Source organism: Schistocerca serialis, chromosome 10 (genome assembly GCF_023864345.2).
Source record: "Schistocerca serialis cubense isolate TAMUIC-IGC-003099 chromosome 10, iqSchSeri2.2, whole genome shotgun sequence".
In the NCBI taxonomy this organism is placed as follows: Eukaryota; Metazoa; Arthropoda; class Insecta; order Orthoptera; family Acrididae; genus Schistocerca; species Schistocerca serialis.
The window spans coordinates 16,858,233-16,874,003 of NC_064647.1; the positions used below are offsets into that span (position 1 = coordinate 16,858,233).

A 15,771-nucleotide genomic window follows, 5' to 3' on the forward strand; every position below is an offset into this window, starting at 1 on the left:
TTTTAAATTTATCCTCATTTTCCAGCTCTTTGATATGTTTTGGTAGTGCATTAAAAAAGTTTGATGCCTTGATTACAAACATGTTTCTGACTTCGGGTCCTTGTTACAGCTTGTAAGGGGAGATCTTTACATTGCCGTGTATCGTAATTATGATAGTCTGTATTGGTTTTAATTTTGTCCTGATTTCTTTTGATCATCAACAGAAATTTCAGAATGTATAATTATGGAATTGTTAAAATTTTCAATGCTTTAAAAAGGGGCCTACAATGTGTTTGAGGTGGGCTCTGGCTCATTATCTGAGTAGCGCATTTTTGCAATTTGAAAGTCTCATTTAGACGACAATTTATTTTTTCCCAGAATACTATCCCATAGGACACAATGGACTGAAAATAGCCAAAATATACTAATCTGGTACAGTCATTACTACAAACTCTTGAAATTATTCTAAGTACAAAACATGCTGAATTTAGTTTTAGTGCTAAGCTCACCAAATGGTCCTTCCAGTTTATCTTCTCATCACTGTGCATACCGAGGAATTTTGCACACTGTACTCAAGTTGTTTGTCCTCCATGGTGGCATTTAGGTCATCATGTTCACTTATTTTTCCATATTGCACATAATTAGTTTTTTTTTTTTTTTTTTCATTCACTGTTAGCTTGTTTGCGCTAAACCATTTTTGTATATCTTGTAGGTCATGGTCCACAGCACTGTGCAATGACTGCTTCATATCACTAACTATTAAACTAGTATCATCAGCAAATAACACGATTCTAGCTTTTCTCTCTGACACCCAGATATCACTAATGTAAATGAGGAATAGCAAAGGGCCTAATACACTTCCTTGGGGTACTCCTACAGTGACCTCCCTTGGACCTGACCTTAGTTTAATTTTTTGGTTAATATTTGGTGCTGTAATTTCAACTACCTGCATCCTCTTTTCCAGATACGACTCAAACCACTTTTTTACCGGTCCTCTAATACCTATAGCTTCACGTTTTTCCAAAAGTATGCTGTGGTCAACAGTGTCAAAGGTTTTTGACAGATCTAGATTTAATCCAACTACACTTTTTCCCTCTCTCAATTTACTGATTATTTCTTTTGTGTATTCCAGTACAGCTGTTTCGGTACTTCTCCCAGCTTGAAAACTGTGCTCATTACTGTTTACCAGATTGTGGATATTAAGATTAAGGTTTTACAGATACAAATGAAATATAGAGTCACACATTGAGAAAGTTGGGAGAAGTGAGACAGGTCTGTAGTTTTCTATTTTAAGCTTAATTCTCTTTTTCAACAGGGGGATGACTTTAGAAATTTTCAGTTTCTGTGGAAACACTCCCTCAGCCATTGACACGTTTGCTACGTGCACCAATGGTTTCGCTATTTGATTAGCTGTTTTCTTTGCTATTATTATTGACACCTCAACTACTCCAGCTGACATCTTGGACTTGAGACTTTTAATCATTTTTAAAACTTCCTTTTCGTATGTTGGGACTGCCATCATACTGCTGGGTGCCTTGGGTGCTGCTCTCCTCATCTGCTCCCCAAAATTCCTGCTTAATGTCTGGGGTATATTTAAAAAGTAATTATTTATATAACTGGGCATGGCATATTTATCTAACATTTTATTCTCCTCATCTTTTAGAATAATTTCCTTATCTTTGATAGGTACCTCAGTTTCTTTTCTCACAATTTCCCATGCTATTTTAGTTTTATTTCTGGACTGTTTTATTTCCATGTCATTACTTATTAACTTTGCATTTGCAATTACTCTGCAGCATATTTTCCTATACGTTTTGACATATTCTATAAAATCAGTATCTGCACACTCCCTCAACTCTGAATTGAGTTTTTTCATTTTTTCACACGATTTATTAATGCCAAGAGTCATCCGAGAACCTGACTTTATGTGTCCATTAGACTTGATTCTGGTCAGTTTCTTTGGGAAACACATATCAAAGTTCATCAGATAATTCGATGAAAATACACTATATGCCTCATCTGTACTTGTTTGTTTCATAACATCTAACCAGTTTTTCTTTTCTAAAATACTTATGAACAGATGACAGCTGTCCACAGAGAAGTTTCTTTTGTAAATATTATTTATACCTTTATCATCGTTTGACCTTAAAGGGATTTCAATGGTGAGAGCATTGTCGTCAGACAATCCTAAATCTATGTTACCTCTATTTCACAGAGTACCTCTTTGTCAGTTACTCATCTAACCTTCAGCTTTCTTCTGTAGCACCATATTTCAAAAGGATCTGTTTTACTGTTGTCTGAATTGCTTATCAATCACGTCCCAATTACATACAAGTGTAGACTCCACACAAGTACTTTCAGGAAAGGTCTCCTAACATAAACGTAAACACCGCTCACAGATTAGGCCTCAGGCCTGTTCTGGCTGGCCAACTGCTGCCTAAAAGGCACTATGAGGAGCGGTCTACGACGGTGGAATGTGTGATCGGCATGCTGACAATTGCTCCAGCCATTGTAGCCACCAGATGAATCCTGATGATGCTGTTGCTTCTTAATTTGACCTCACAAGGGCTGAGTGAATACCGTACCATATCTCCCTATCTCAAAAGATATCTGAAGAGGTACCAGGAATTGAACCTGCGACCTCCACACTGAAGGCAGCAACATTAATCGTTTGGTTGCAGAGGTGGACTTTCTGACACTTAAGTTTGAATTTGATGTTAAAAGAGTCCTCTTTTTCAGAAATGCTTTTCTTGTTATTGATAACCTGGATTTTACATCCTCTCTAATTCAGCAATTATGTTATTTTGCTACTCAGATAACATAACTCCTCCACTACTTTTAGTGTCCAATTTCCCAATCTAATTCTCTCGCCACAGCCCGTTTTAATTCGACTATATTCTGCTACCCTGTCTTGCTTTTGTCGACGTTCGTCTAATATCCTCCTTTTGAGACATTATCCATTCTGTTCACCTACTCTTCCGAGCCCTCTCCCGACACTAACAGAAATTACAGAGTCATCAGGAAACCTCAAGCTTTTAATTTCTTCTTCCTGAACTTTAATTCCATTTTCAAATTTATTCCCAGTTTCCTTTACTGCTCGCTCAGTGAACAGACTGAACAACACCTGGTTTAGGCTACAACCCCATCTTCCTCGCTTTGCAGCACTGCTTCCCTTTCGTCGGATCCGCACGTGGCGGGTGTCATGGAATAGCGGGTACTTAGACAGAGAGCAGATACGATTAGAAGTACGCACAATCACAGTGGCACTGCTGTTTACGTAAATTCGTACAGCATGTCCAAGAGATTCCATTAGACAGAGCCTAATCATTATAAATGATCAAAATACAGAAATGCCACTATAACCTTCACTCATAGACTACTAGTTGGCTCATTGCAGTGTCTTCTTATCCAGTTCAGCAGTGGTGCTACATACGTGTACGACCAGAGATGTGGCTTCAAGACGGCAGCGTATGCGTTCTGCCTGGCACGGTATCGATACTGTACGGCACTGCAACTTTCGTGCCCTTAAACTCTTACATCTGCAGTCTACTTTCTGTACGTGCCATAAATATCCTTTCACTCCCCGTATTTTATGCCAGCTAACTTCAGGGGCAGTATTGCCCTGTGTGTTTCTACATTTCTCTGGAACCCAAACTGACCTTCCTCGAGGCCAGCTTCTACTAGTTTTCCCGTAGGCGTGATGGCGTGTCAATAAATAAGTTGCAAAACAGGCTAGAGGCAATAAAAATCGAAGTAACTTCCTGAAATTTGTTTCACTTTGCTACATATTCACACTGTACATTCAGACACTTATCCCACCTTTTTACAAGCCTTCAATAACTGGCAGCAAAGAAGTCTTCCGAGGGTAAGTTGGGACCGTAGGGCAACTGTTCAAAGCATTCCCAATTAAATATTGGTAACAGGTCCCGTATTTGTCTTTCTGTACGAGGGCAGGCACTGTCATCTAGAGGAATCACTACATTTGTGGTGAATGGTGTGTCAAGAGTTCCCACACACTGGTGCAGTATGACACGGCATTCGGTGCCTCACCGTGAGGACGGAATTTCACCAGTACAGCCCTCACGTGTCCCAAAACATGGTGAGCAGAATCTTACAGGCTGACGGAATGGCCTTCAGTGTTTTTATTGTCGAGGAGGTAGAATGCTTCCGTTCCGTGGATGGTCATTTGGTCTCTGGTTGAAAGTGGTGAACCCAAAACTTGACCCCTCCAACAATTTGTGCCACTAAATCCTCTCCTTCCCTCCTTCCTTCCCCAGAGTATCGAATGAGGTGCTGTTGAGAAAAGCCCATTATATTCATTTTGTGCTCCTCAGTCACCATGCTAGGCAACCACTGTGCACAAACTTTATGAAACTTCAGCTGCTCACCCATTATAGTGTAAGCTGTTTGACACGAACAGCCTACAGCACGTGCTACGTCACTGATCGCCACATACCACTCGTTATGAATTATCTGCTCCACACACTGCTTCTCGGTTTCAGTTGCAACCACTGCAGGACAGCAAGCACGCTCCCAATCTCTGACGCTTTGCCTTCCCTTTATAAACTCCTGATCCGAGTGAACACAGATTTCTGTGATAAACAGTTGTCAACATACACGGGACCCATTTCACGATACACTTCCCCTGTGAACAGCCCTTCCACCCACAAGAAATGCACGACCACATACTATTCTACTCGTGTACACTTCCCTGCAGCCTCTAAATGTGTACACATGCCACTATCTGCTGGCAAAGTATGTATGCACGATTTAAACACAGTATAAGGTAAACTGATATTTGTGACTTATTCATTGACTTGTCCTCACGGTGTCAGTATTTTGCAACAATGGTTTAGTAAACCGTTGGTCCAGTAGAATACACACCTGTAAGTACAGCAACTGCCTTCTCTGGAATTGGAATCGTGACACCCTCCTTGAACTCGGAGAGTATTTTGCCTGTTTCATACACCTTACGAGGTCTGTTCAAATAATTCTAGAACTTTGTCCAAAAAATTTGTCTATGCTTACCTTCTATTTCTACACGCTCTCTTTCGAAATACTCTCCACCACAATTGATAACACCGCTCGCAATGTCGTTTCTACATGTGGAAGCAGTCCTGGTACGCCTCTAGACGGATTACGCAAAACGCTGTTTTAAAATCTTCTTTTACGTCGTCTATCATTGCAGATCTTCGTCCTTTCAAAAGGGATTTCAACTTCGAAAATAAAAAAAGTCCACAGAGGCCAGGTCTGGAGAGTACGGAGCATCAGGCAGCACAGTGATTTCATTTTTTGTGCTACAGTCGTGCAGCAACAGGGAGAGATGTGTGGACGCGTTATCGCGAAGCGAGAGCCGTGAACTGTCTCGCCACTCTTCAGGCTGTTTCCTTCTCACATTTTATTGGGCTTCGTAACACGTCCCAATCCTACCATTGGTTAACAGTTTGTCCCTGTGGAACAAATTCGTGATGAAGATGAACTAATCATTCAAAGTCAAAGAAAACTGTCTGCGTCGCTTTGACATTTGATCTGACCTGATGAGCTAGTTTTGGTGTCGGAGAATCCTTCCTGATCCATTGTGAAGATTGAACCTGAGTCTCAACATCATAACTGTAGACCCACATCTCATCACCCGTTATGATACTCTTAAGGACCATCTCATTCTCATTTGTGCGATGCGATAGCCCTTCACAGGTTGCACGGCGACGATCTTTCTGGTCTCAACTCACGAGCTGTGGGACGAATTTGCTGGCAACACATAGCACTCCAATATGCTGTGTCAAGATTTCATGACACGGTCCAATTGAAATGTTACATTCTTCCGAAATCTCTCGGACAGTCAGTCTGTGACTGGATCGCACAATTTTGTCGATGTTACCGACACGAGTGTCGGTGGTAGACGTCGGAGGGTGTCCCGAATGAGGGTCATCTCTAACTTCTGTCCAGCCATTTTTAAACTGTGTCAGCCATTTGTAACACAGAGTACGACTTAATCACTCATCACCGTAGGCTTCCTGCATCGTTTGGAGTGTCTCTGCAGATTTTCTTGAGTTTCGTGCACAATTTAATGCAGATGCATTGCTCCTCTAGCTCTTCCATCTCGAAATTCACAAACTGTGCAACACAACATTCTATTAAATGCAGCACTCAACAATAACTAACAGAAATACAACAATGAAACACATTAAACACAAGCATACGCGGATGCCAACCACATTTCACTCTAAATTACAAATGTTCTGGAATATTTTGAACAGACCTTGTACACACACAATGGAATAGTTCTGTCATGGCTGACTCTCCCAAGGATCTCAATAATTCTGAGGGAATGTCATTTTCTCCAGGGGCCTTATTTCAACCTTCAGTGCTCCAACAAATGCTTCTCGCACAATAAGATCCCCCATCTCATTTTCATTTACGTCATCATCCCTTTGCTTTCAAGTTGATTTCCATTGTAAAGTCCTTCTACACACTCCTTCCACCGTTCAGCTTTCTATTCTTTGTGTAGTACTGGCGAGCCACTTGAGCTCTTTATATTTGTACAGCTGTTTCTCTTTTCTCCGAAAGTCATTTTAATGCTCCTCTACATGGCATCTATCTTTCCCCACAGTAATGAGTGCTCCTGTAGCATTGCATTCATCCATTAGCCATTCCTGCTTAGCAATTTTGCACTTTCTGTACAACTGACACACACACACACACACACACACACACACACACACACACACACACACACACACACACACACACACTAAGAACCACAAGGGCCTCAAGCAAACCATCATCAAACCGAATATCAGAGAAGCCAGTGAGATAGCTTTTCGTGACTGTTCATACATACAATGTGGATCTAGAGCACAGACAAACGTGACACAGCCTAAGATTGATGGATGTCAGAAGCATAAATAAATGCTACAGTCTCAATCAATGATGATACGCTTTGGCCTCTTATGGTTCTCAGTGGCTCATATAATTTATGGTTGTATAATTTTATCAAGCAGTGTAATATAATTAACACAAATTTCCTTATGTCTCTCAGTAATTCACATACATTTGTAAATTGATTAAACATGTCCTATTTTTTATGTGTAATTTATGCAGTATACTCCTGATTACATGTTCACATGCAAAATTAAATAATTAAATACAAGTACATTCTAAATTATTGAAAATTAGATAAAAATTAAAGAATTTTTTAAATTAAGGAACTTAGTACTGTAGAGCAGTACAGGTCATTGTCCTAGGAAGTATTATTATTGATGCTGAAATTTATTGACTGCACGGTACTATGAAATATCAAAAATCAGGTTGTTCTGCAAAATAAAATTTTGTCACAAACACTGACTGTCTATCCTAGCATTTACCCCATCATAAGGCACTACTATTTAACATGATTTGGCAGATTTTGTTTTTATTTTAAATTTGAGGCCAGATAACCTTCCTGGTGCCACAGTCACCAGTTAACGTCAGGGAGGAGAGCTGTGGCTGCCACACGACTATGGATCGTGTAAACTTTGTCCTTTGTGTAACCGTATATTACAGATATTTGTACCGAGTGGAGATTGGGGACCAGCCCAGCATTTCCCTACATGAGTGCAGGAAACCACCTAAAAGCCACACTCGGGCTGACCGAAGTACCAGACCACCGGTTCCCAACCCCTCACGGGACTCGCCACTCTTCGTCGGGTCCGTGCTCGGCTACCGTGAGGCCGCGCAGCACAGTTTCCCTTCGGTGCTGTACGTATATCCTCACACTGTTCTATTTCTTCTCCCTCGGGGAACGTGTCCAGAATGTTTCTGGAAAGGTGTTTTGCATTTTCAGTGGCCAATATCAGAACAGTCTCTGCACTGTTTTTCATTTCTTTTTTCTTTCCTTGTTCCCCTTCTCCTATCCTTCCTCCGTTTCGGCGTTCGAGGTCCTCCTTTTTTCTTCTTCCTCCCCATGCACCGCCTATGCCTCTGACACATAACACGCGAACGGGTAACGTGTAAAACCCAGCCCCGAGTCGACAGGTAGAGTTCGCACGTACCCCCTCGTAGAGGCCGGGCCTGAGGAGAGATGATTGCCCGAGCTGCTAGCTTCTCAAATTGCCAATTGGAACGTCTGTTAGGTGTTCGTGAGGTGCAATCTGAAGTGTGAACAATCGTCTGGGGCAAGTGTGCCCCCTTCTGATGTGTGCCCCCCCGTAGTAAGGAGCACGCCATCGGAGATGCCGAAAATCGTGGGGGATTTTCTCGCAACGAGCCAATCGTCTTCACCTTCAACGTCTACAAAACATAAACGGAATGAGGCCAATGATTCAAAAGACCCTCCCAGCTGCACCACGGTTCCACGTGGTTTCACATATTGAAGACGGTCAGTCACTACGCTAAATCCGTATATTACCTGGAAAGGTGTCGATGCAACTGCTGGCCCTGTGAACTCCTGCTCTCATTTACACAATGTCACTTTGCTTTCGAAGGCTACTTCTGACTCTCAGGCGCGACACTGTTCGCAGCTCCGCTCCTCCGCGGCTATCCCGTTGGTGTCGAGGCCTGCCGAATGCGGAATTCTTCCTGCGGTGTTATTTACACTACACCGCTCGACGGTCTGACTGAGGCAGAAATTCGAATGTACCTCTCCGATCGGAGTGCCATCGCAGTCTATCGTGTGATGAAAAAGGTAGATGCCTCCTCAGTGCCCGCACGCACTCTGTTTCTCACTTTTGACAGAGTGGTTCTTCCGTCAAAGATCAAAGCAGGTGATGAAGTTATCACAGTCAGACTGTATATTCCAAACCCGACGCACTGCTACCGGTGTCACCGTTACGACCACACCTGAGAGTCCTGTCGACTCCCGGCCAGATGTGTAACCTGCGGTAGTGACGCTCACGAGGGCGAGTGCCCACCTCCTTCTCCCCGCTGCAGCGACAGCGCTGACGACCGTGCCAAATCCTCCTGCGATTATCCCGCATATCTCGACGAGTTGGCTGTCCGGGAGATATGAGTGAAGGAAAAACTGCATTACCCGGCTGCTCGTAAGTTGTCGGCTACTCGTAAACCCCACGTCCTACCGCCTGGCACCTACAGTATCGTTCTCGCTCTACGGAGGACCCGGCCGTGCAGACGTCCGACCTAATATTTAGCACCGCGATTGTGAAATTGCTCGGTGTCCCGGTAGCATCCCCGTCTCCTCCTCCAGCTGTGCGACAAACTTTCGCCTCCCAGAGTTAAGCCACCTGCTACACAACCGGCAGGCATAAAGGACAGAAGGAACACTCCTACAAAGACTTTGTACATCCCTCCAGCCAGCCGACATCAGAGTCTTCTTCTGCCAACCGGAAAGGCTCCGAGAAGTGGAACGGAGGCGGCCGGTCTCCCCTGCGACGCTGTCGCCACGTGATACCCTCACCTGGCGGAACTCTGTGTCGCCGGTGTGCACTCTCGGCTGTTTTTCTGCCCTGGAATACGCAGGCCGACAGACGGAGAATGCCGACACTCCTGTAGACTTAACGGAGTGGGATGTTCCTGCTTCCGTGTCCCGTAGTGACAGGTATACGTAGGCCGGCACTCGGCAGCCGCCAAGGTGACACCCCTCCGTGTTTTCCTCGTCGTGACTCTCCTCCGGTGGAACGTTTGCGTTCTTCGATCCGACGACGACAATTTATGGGTGCTCTTAGAATCACAGTGTCCACTCGTCCTCTGCCTCCGGGAAAACAATATTGCATCCTCACGACCACTTTGAGCTCTCGCATTTCTTTCCAGTCTGTTTTGACCTCCTCCCCCTCGTGGAGGAGCCTTGTAGCTCATACGGGATGATGTTTACAGTCGATCCACCTCTCCGATTACCCATCTCCGAGCTGTTGCAGTTTGCCTTTTCTTTCCTCACTTGACCTTTTCCTTCTGTACCATTTATGTCCCTCCGTCATTTGTTATCGCCGGGGCAGACATTCTAGAGTTTATTGGGCAGCTACCTCACCCCATTCTGCTGCTCAGTGACTTTAATGTGCATCGGCCCCTTTGGGGTTCTACCAGAATGTGTCGGAGAGGTGACCTCTCGGCTGACCTTCTCAATCAAATTAACCTCCTCTGCCTTAATGTAGGAGCACCCATGTTCCTTTCAGACTTCACGCACACCTATTCCCATTTGGAGCTATCCTTCTGCACTGACCAGCTCGCCCACTGTCTGAGGCGTACGTTCTCTGACACGTAATCGAGTGACCGTTTTTCCCGTGTAATATCCGTTTGCTGACTCCTATCCCATCTACGTGCACACCCAAATGGCAGCTTACTAAGTCTGACTGGAGGCTCTACTCCTCTCTGGTGACCTTCGACAAACATTGTGCTGACCAGGTAGAGTATCTTACAGATGTTATCATTACTGTGACACAACATTCCATTCCTCACACTTTCTCTTCACCACGCTGCGCCCCCCGGTCCCTCGGTGGACCGAGGCGTGCCGCGATGCAATTTGTGTGTGGACACGTGCTCTCTGCATTTTTAACCGTAATCCTACAATGGCAAACTGCATTCATTGTAAACAGTTGTGTGCACAGTGTCATCACCTTCTTCAGGACAGCAAACAATCTAGTTCGGTTTCATTCATTAGCTCTTTTAACATTCCACTCCCTCGCCCACCATGTGGGCCAATCTCTGACAGATCCCTGGGATTTTCAGGCCTGACAGTAGCAGACAATGTCACAGTGGACCCTACTGCTATCTCCGACACCTTGGGCTGCCATTTTCCTGCCTTCTCATCCATCGGAAATGAGTGGAGGAGGCTCGGGCAGGGCAAGCACTTTCTGCTTAACATGTACGACCGCATCTGGGCAGAGGGCACATTTCCCACAACGGCTCTCGATCTTCCACCATAATCGAGTCCGTCAACACGAGGTGGCGAAGATGAGGTAGCCGAGGAGGTGGAAACGTGGGTTCAACTATGCCAAGACTGCTCGGTAGCTACAACAGGAAAACACAATTAATTAGCAGGAGTACAAAATAAGAAAGAAGTTATTACTTAACTTTGCTGCAGTCCACGATCAGTTGGTCATCAATTATAGAAGGTGCGACTAGACTAAGCGTCTGTAGAATGACATAATGTACATGTCAAAGATCGTGCAGTGATGACTTAATGTCTCGTAATCTCAAATGTCGAATCCGGTGAATTTGAAGACTAACTTGAAATGAAGCAACAAAGACTCGATGGCAGCAATACTGAGCTGCAGATGATGACTAACGTCGGCACTGGCTGACCACTGAGCGCGGCTACGAACTGTAGACTGGCACAACTGCATTACTCTCCTGCTGCACACGAAATGGCCCAGCAGTGCCTCGTGGCAGCGTAAGTACTGTGACTGGCTGTGTACTCTTTGGCTAACACAGCCATTCTTCTGTTCCATTTATTGAGAGAATCACATCCGGCGGATCGGTGTCTCAGGCGGTGGTGTGGTCGTATGACTGATGACATCACATCCCAGATTCTGGCATGAAGCCACTGTCATACCCATATCTAAGGCCGGTAAGGACCTTCCTTCTAGCTACTGCCCCATTTCTCTCACCAGCTGTGTTTGCAAGGTGACGGAACATATGATTCTCGCAATTTACTAAGCATTGCACACTGTGGATTTAGTTGCAGTCGACCATCTCTTCATTTCGTCCACCCGTGTCACAAACGCTTTGCTGCGGAACTCCCAGATTGTGGCCATGTTTTTCGATTTGGAGAAAGCCTACGACAACTGCTGGAGGACTGGTATCCTCTGTCCTCTCTACAGGTGGGGCTTTGGTAGCCGCATATCCCGTTTCCTTCAGGAATTTTTAAAAGACCGAGTTTTCAAAGTACGTGAGGGTTCTGCCTTGTCAGACACCTTTATCCGGGAAACAGTGTGCCTCGAGGTTCCATCCCAAGTGTCGTCCTCTTCGCTATCACCATTAGTCCCATAATGGCCTGACTCCCACTGGACATCTTTGGCTCCCTTTTTTTCGACGATTTTGCATCTATTCCAGTTCTCCACTGACTCAGCTCATCGAGCAGCATCTTCAGCGATGTCTCGATCGTCTCTACTTGTAGAGCACGGACAGTGGCTTTTGTTCTTCTGTTGACAAAACTGTTTGTACATATTTCTTGTGGCGCAACGGGTTTCTTCCGCCATCTTTGCACCTCAGCCCTGTACCTCTTCAGTTTGTTGAAACTATGAAATTATTGGGTCTCACGCTCGATAGGAAACTTTCTCGGTCCTCTCACGTGTCTTACCTAACAGCCCACTGTATGCAGTCCCTCAATGTTGTACGTGTCCTCAGTGGTACTTCCTGGGGAGCAGATCGAACCACCCTCCACTGTTTGTACCGGTCCCTTTTCCATTCAAAACTAGACTAGGGGTGTTTCGTTTTTGCATCTGCACATCTGTCCCTCTTATCCTGTTTCAATACTATTCACCATTGTGGCATCTGTTTGGTCACTGGCACCTATTCACTGGACCGGCTGAGAGTCTGTATGCTGAAGCTGCCAAACTACCGCTATCCTACTTTCTCCTCAGCAGGTAAGCACACCGTTTGTCTGCCGTGCAGGCCACCCACCCTATGCCTCCTTCTTCAATGACTCCTTTGATCGCCAGCATGGGGCACGTCCCTTTTCTCTGTTACCTCCCGGAGTTCACTTTCAGCTCTTCCTCCGACAGCTTAACTTCACAATACCTGCCACTTTCCTGATGCGTGTGAATCCTTCACCAGCTCGACTTCACGCAGCGGCCCGTGTTCGCCTCAGCCTCCATTCGCTTCCTAAAGTCACTACCTCCAGCCTCGCTCTATCGCCTTCAGTTTCACGACCTTCACACGGAAATTCACAATAGTACCTTTGCATATACTGACAGCTCTCGAACTGACCGTGATGTCAGGGGTGCCTTCGTCATTGGCACCGACATTCTACATTTCTGACACGGGTGCGTACGACCCTGCACCCTAAAACAAAAACAGAAGACCTGGTCATTAATCTGCTGCACAGAGCTGATCCGTGTCTGGTTTCCCTCACTGTCATCCAAGGTAGCACGCTGCAGCTAAGCTGTACGAGAAGCTGCTTCCTCGACAAGACTAATTACACTCTACCGTAATGATAAAAAATTACAGCTGAGAACATGACATCTGTCTTCAGAGTGAGACTCCAGATGAGGAGAGAAGCCAGTATCAAGTAGTATCTGTCCCAGACAGCAACAGGCATCACACAACAGAGCTTGGCACAGGCTCCTCCATCATCTGGGGTCTGAAGTCGGTTTAATGACTGAAACCAATTACTGACACCAGATATAAAACAAATTTGTGATCCCGGTTGCTACTTTTTATTATTCTATTAACCGTGATTGCCGAGTTTGGTCATTGCATCAAAAATTCTCACACTACAGAAATAAGCAAATTGTCAATTGCATCATAATCAATTTCACCCAAATTTGGAAGACATGCTGGTTGCTGTATCACATTCAGCACTATGGCAGTTAGAACTTTCTAGCTTCCACAGGAGTGGTTATATGGGCACAAAAGGGTTTCCTACCACTGACATGTAGGCTGCCCTGCATGACTGGCATGTCATGTGAGTAGTATCTGCACAACTTGCAATGGCACAGCTGAGCAAGGTGGGGTGGGGGCGCAGGAGAGACTGACGGTGAGAAAGGGAGGAGGAGGAAGCTGAGAGAGAAAAGGGGAGGAAGAGATGGGCAGAGAGAGAGAGTAGGGAAGAGGTGGGAGTAGGGAAGAGGTGGGAGGATGAGGGAGACAGGGAGAGGAAGAAGTGGACACAGCGAGCGAGAGGAGGACGTGTGTGTAATATATGTGTCAAAAGTGTATGTGACCGAAGCCACTGGGAAAAGGCTAGTTAACGATAATACGAGAAATGTAACCTACAATATAATTTTAACAGGTAACTGTAGTTCAAAAATAAATTAAAAAATGAAAAAAAAGAAACATACCATGTATGAACTCTAAGAGTGATCTCAAAGCAAGATGAGAGGTCCCACATTGCTACATTTTGAATCACGTGCACTTTCTGTTTCTCAGAAGCACACGTATCTTTTAACCCGTCCAATCCCTCACTATAAAGTACAGAAAACAGGAATTGTCCATCTGGTTAAAAACAGTACTCGCACAAGTGGGCCCTCATTTATATCTCACACTATAGCTGAAGGTTCAACTTACCGAGTAGTTCATCTTCTGACAGCCGTGAAGCTGCAAAGTTGTGAGATTCGGACAGTTCCTGCAGATCTTACGTAAGATGCGAGCTCTGGTACCGCGCATCATCGTAAGTGTCCGGAGTTGTGGCATCATACCGGCTGTCCGTAAGACCTCTCTGTCCGTCTTCTCACACCTGCAGTGCGCGCACTCGGAGCAGGTGACACCACAGCAGCTCCTCCCATTCTGTGCCCTGCAGTGTGAGAGGCGCACAATGAGAAACACATAATGATCGAATTCTTATACTTTGACGTAAGTTTCGTGCGTAAAACTACTCTCGTTAACTGTGTAGTCCATTTATAGTGAATTAATCCACAAGATCTTGAAGGCAGCAAATACTGGTGCCCAGGTTGACGTTCCTCGACTTTTGGAAGATGTCTGACAGGGTTCCACACTGTAGCTTAATAAACAAAAGATGAGCGTACGGAATATTGGACCAGTTTTGTGACTGAACAGAAGAGCTCCTAACAAATGGAACATAGTATGCCATTCTTAGTAAAGAGAAACCTTCAGACATATTAGTAACCTCTGAAATATCCCAAGGGAGTTCTTAAAAGATGTCATTTTCACTTTTAGCTGTAACTGTTTTTATTGTGCTATTGCAATTTTGGATTATAAGCCACTGTCTTGTAACAAGAACCGACACGACCTCACTGTGCCAGTACTGCAAACAGTTAAATGCGGCAGGAAAATACAGCTGTTAGTTTTCCTGGGGGCATGCTGCCTCTACTGTGTAGTTAAACGATGATGGCATTCTCTTGGGTAAAATATTCTGGAGGTAAAATAGTTCCCCATTCGGGTCTCCACGTGGGTCCGATAAGGAGGATGTCGTCATCGTGAAAAACCAAACATACAATCTACAGGTGAGGTCATAGACTGCTAGATCACTTAATTGGGCAGGTAGGTTAGAAAATTTAAAAAGGGAACTGGATGATTTGAAGTTGGATATTGTGGGAATTAGTGAAGTTCTGTGGCAAGTGGAAAAGGAGTTTCAGTCAGGTGAGTACAGGACCATAAATACAAATCAAATAGGGTAGTGCAAGAGTAGGTTTAATAATGCATACAAAATAGGAGTCCATGCAGGCCAAAAACGGATATAAAGCCAACATTCACCACAGTAGTACAGGTTTATATACCAACTAGCTCCACAGATGATGAAATAAAAGAAATTGTTCAGACACATAGTTAAGGTACAGAAAAATTTAGTTGTGACAGGGTAATAATTCCTGCTGTCGATGTGCACTAAGGTCGTAAGCTGAAGCGAAGACTTGTTATTTTTTCACACACACACACACACACACACACACACACACACACACACACACATATATATATATATATATATACCATGCACACATGACCACCAATCCAGCATCTTGGGCTGGAATGCACATCACATTGATCACATTGGTTGCAGCAGCTATTTGGAGACGTAGGGGCTTGCACAGGAAAGAGTGGCAGGGGGAAGTGCATCACACGAATCTTTGGAATGAAAATCAGAACAATAACAACAATACGGCACTGAATCTTAAGTGTGACAAAGGCATGTAAGCCAAAATTGCAATAGCATTATAACAAAGGAAGTTGATACCCCAAAGGAGT

General features: G+C 44.6%; 1 protein-coding gene across 1 annotated transcript in view; it reads right to left on the reverse strand.

Annotated features, from left to right (window-relative positions):
* The window catches only part of LOC126425172 (F-box/LRR-repeat protein fbxl-1-like), a 73,880-nt gene extending 59,565 nt beyond the window's left edge, over positions 1-14,315 (reverse strand). Inside the window, exon 1 of the mRNA XM_050088125.1 lies at positions 14,137-14,315. Within this exon, the coding sequence (XP_049944082.1) occupies positions 14,137-14,265 (129 nt within the window). The 5' untranslated portion in view covers positions 14,266-14,315. The remainder of the gene's footprint in view (positions 1-14,136) is intronic.
* Positions 14,316-15,771: the final 1,456 nt, after the last annotated feature.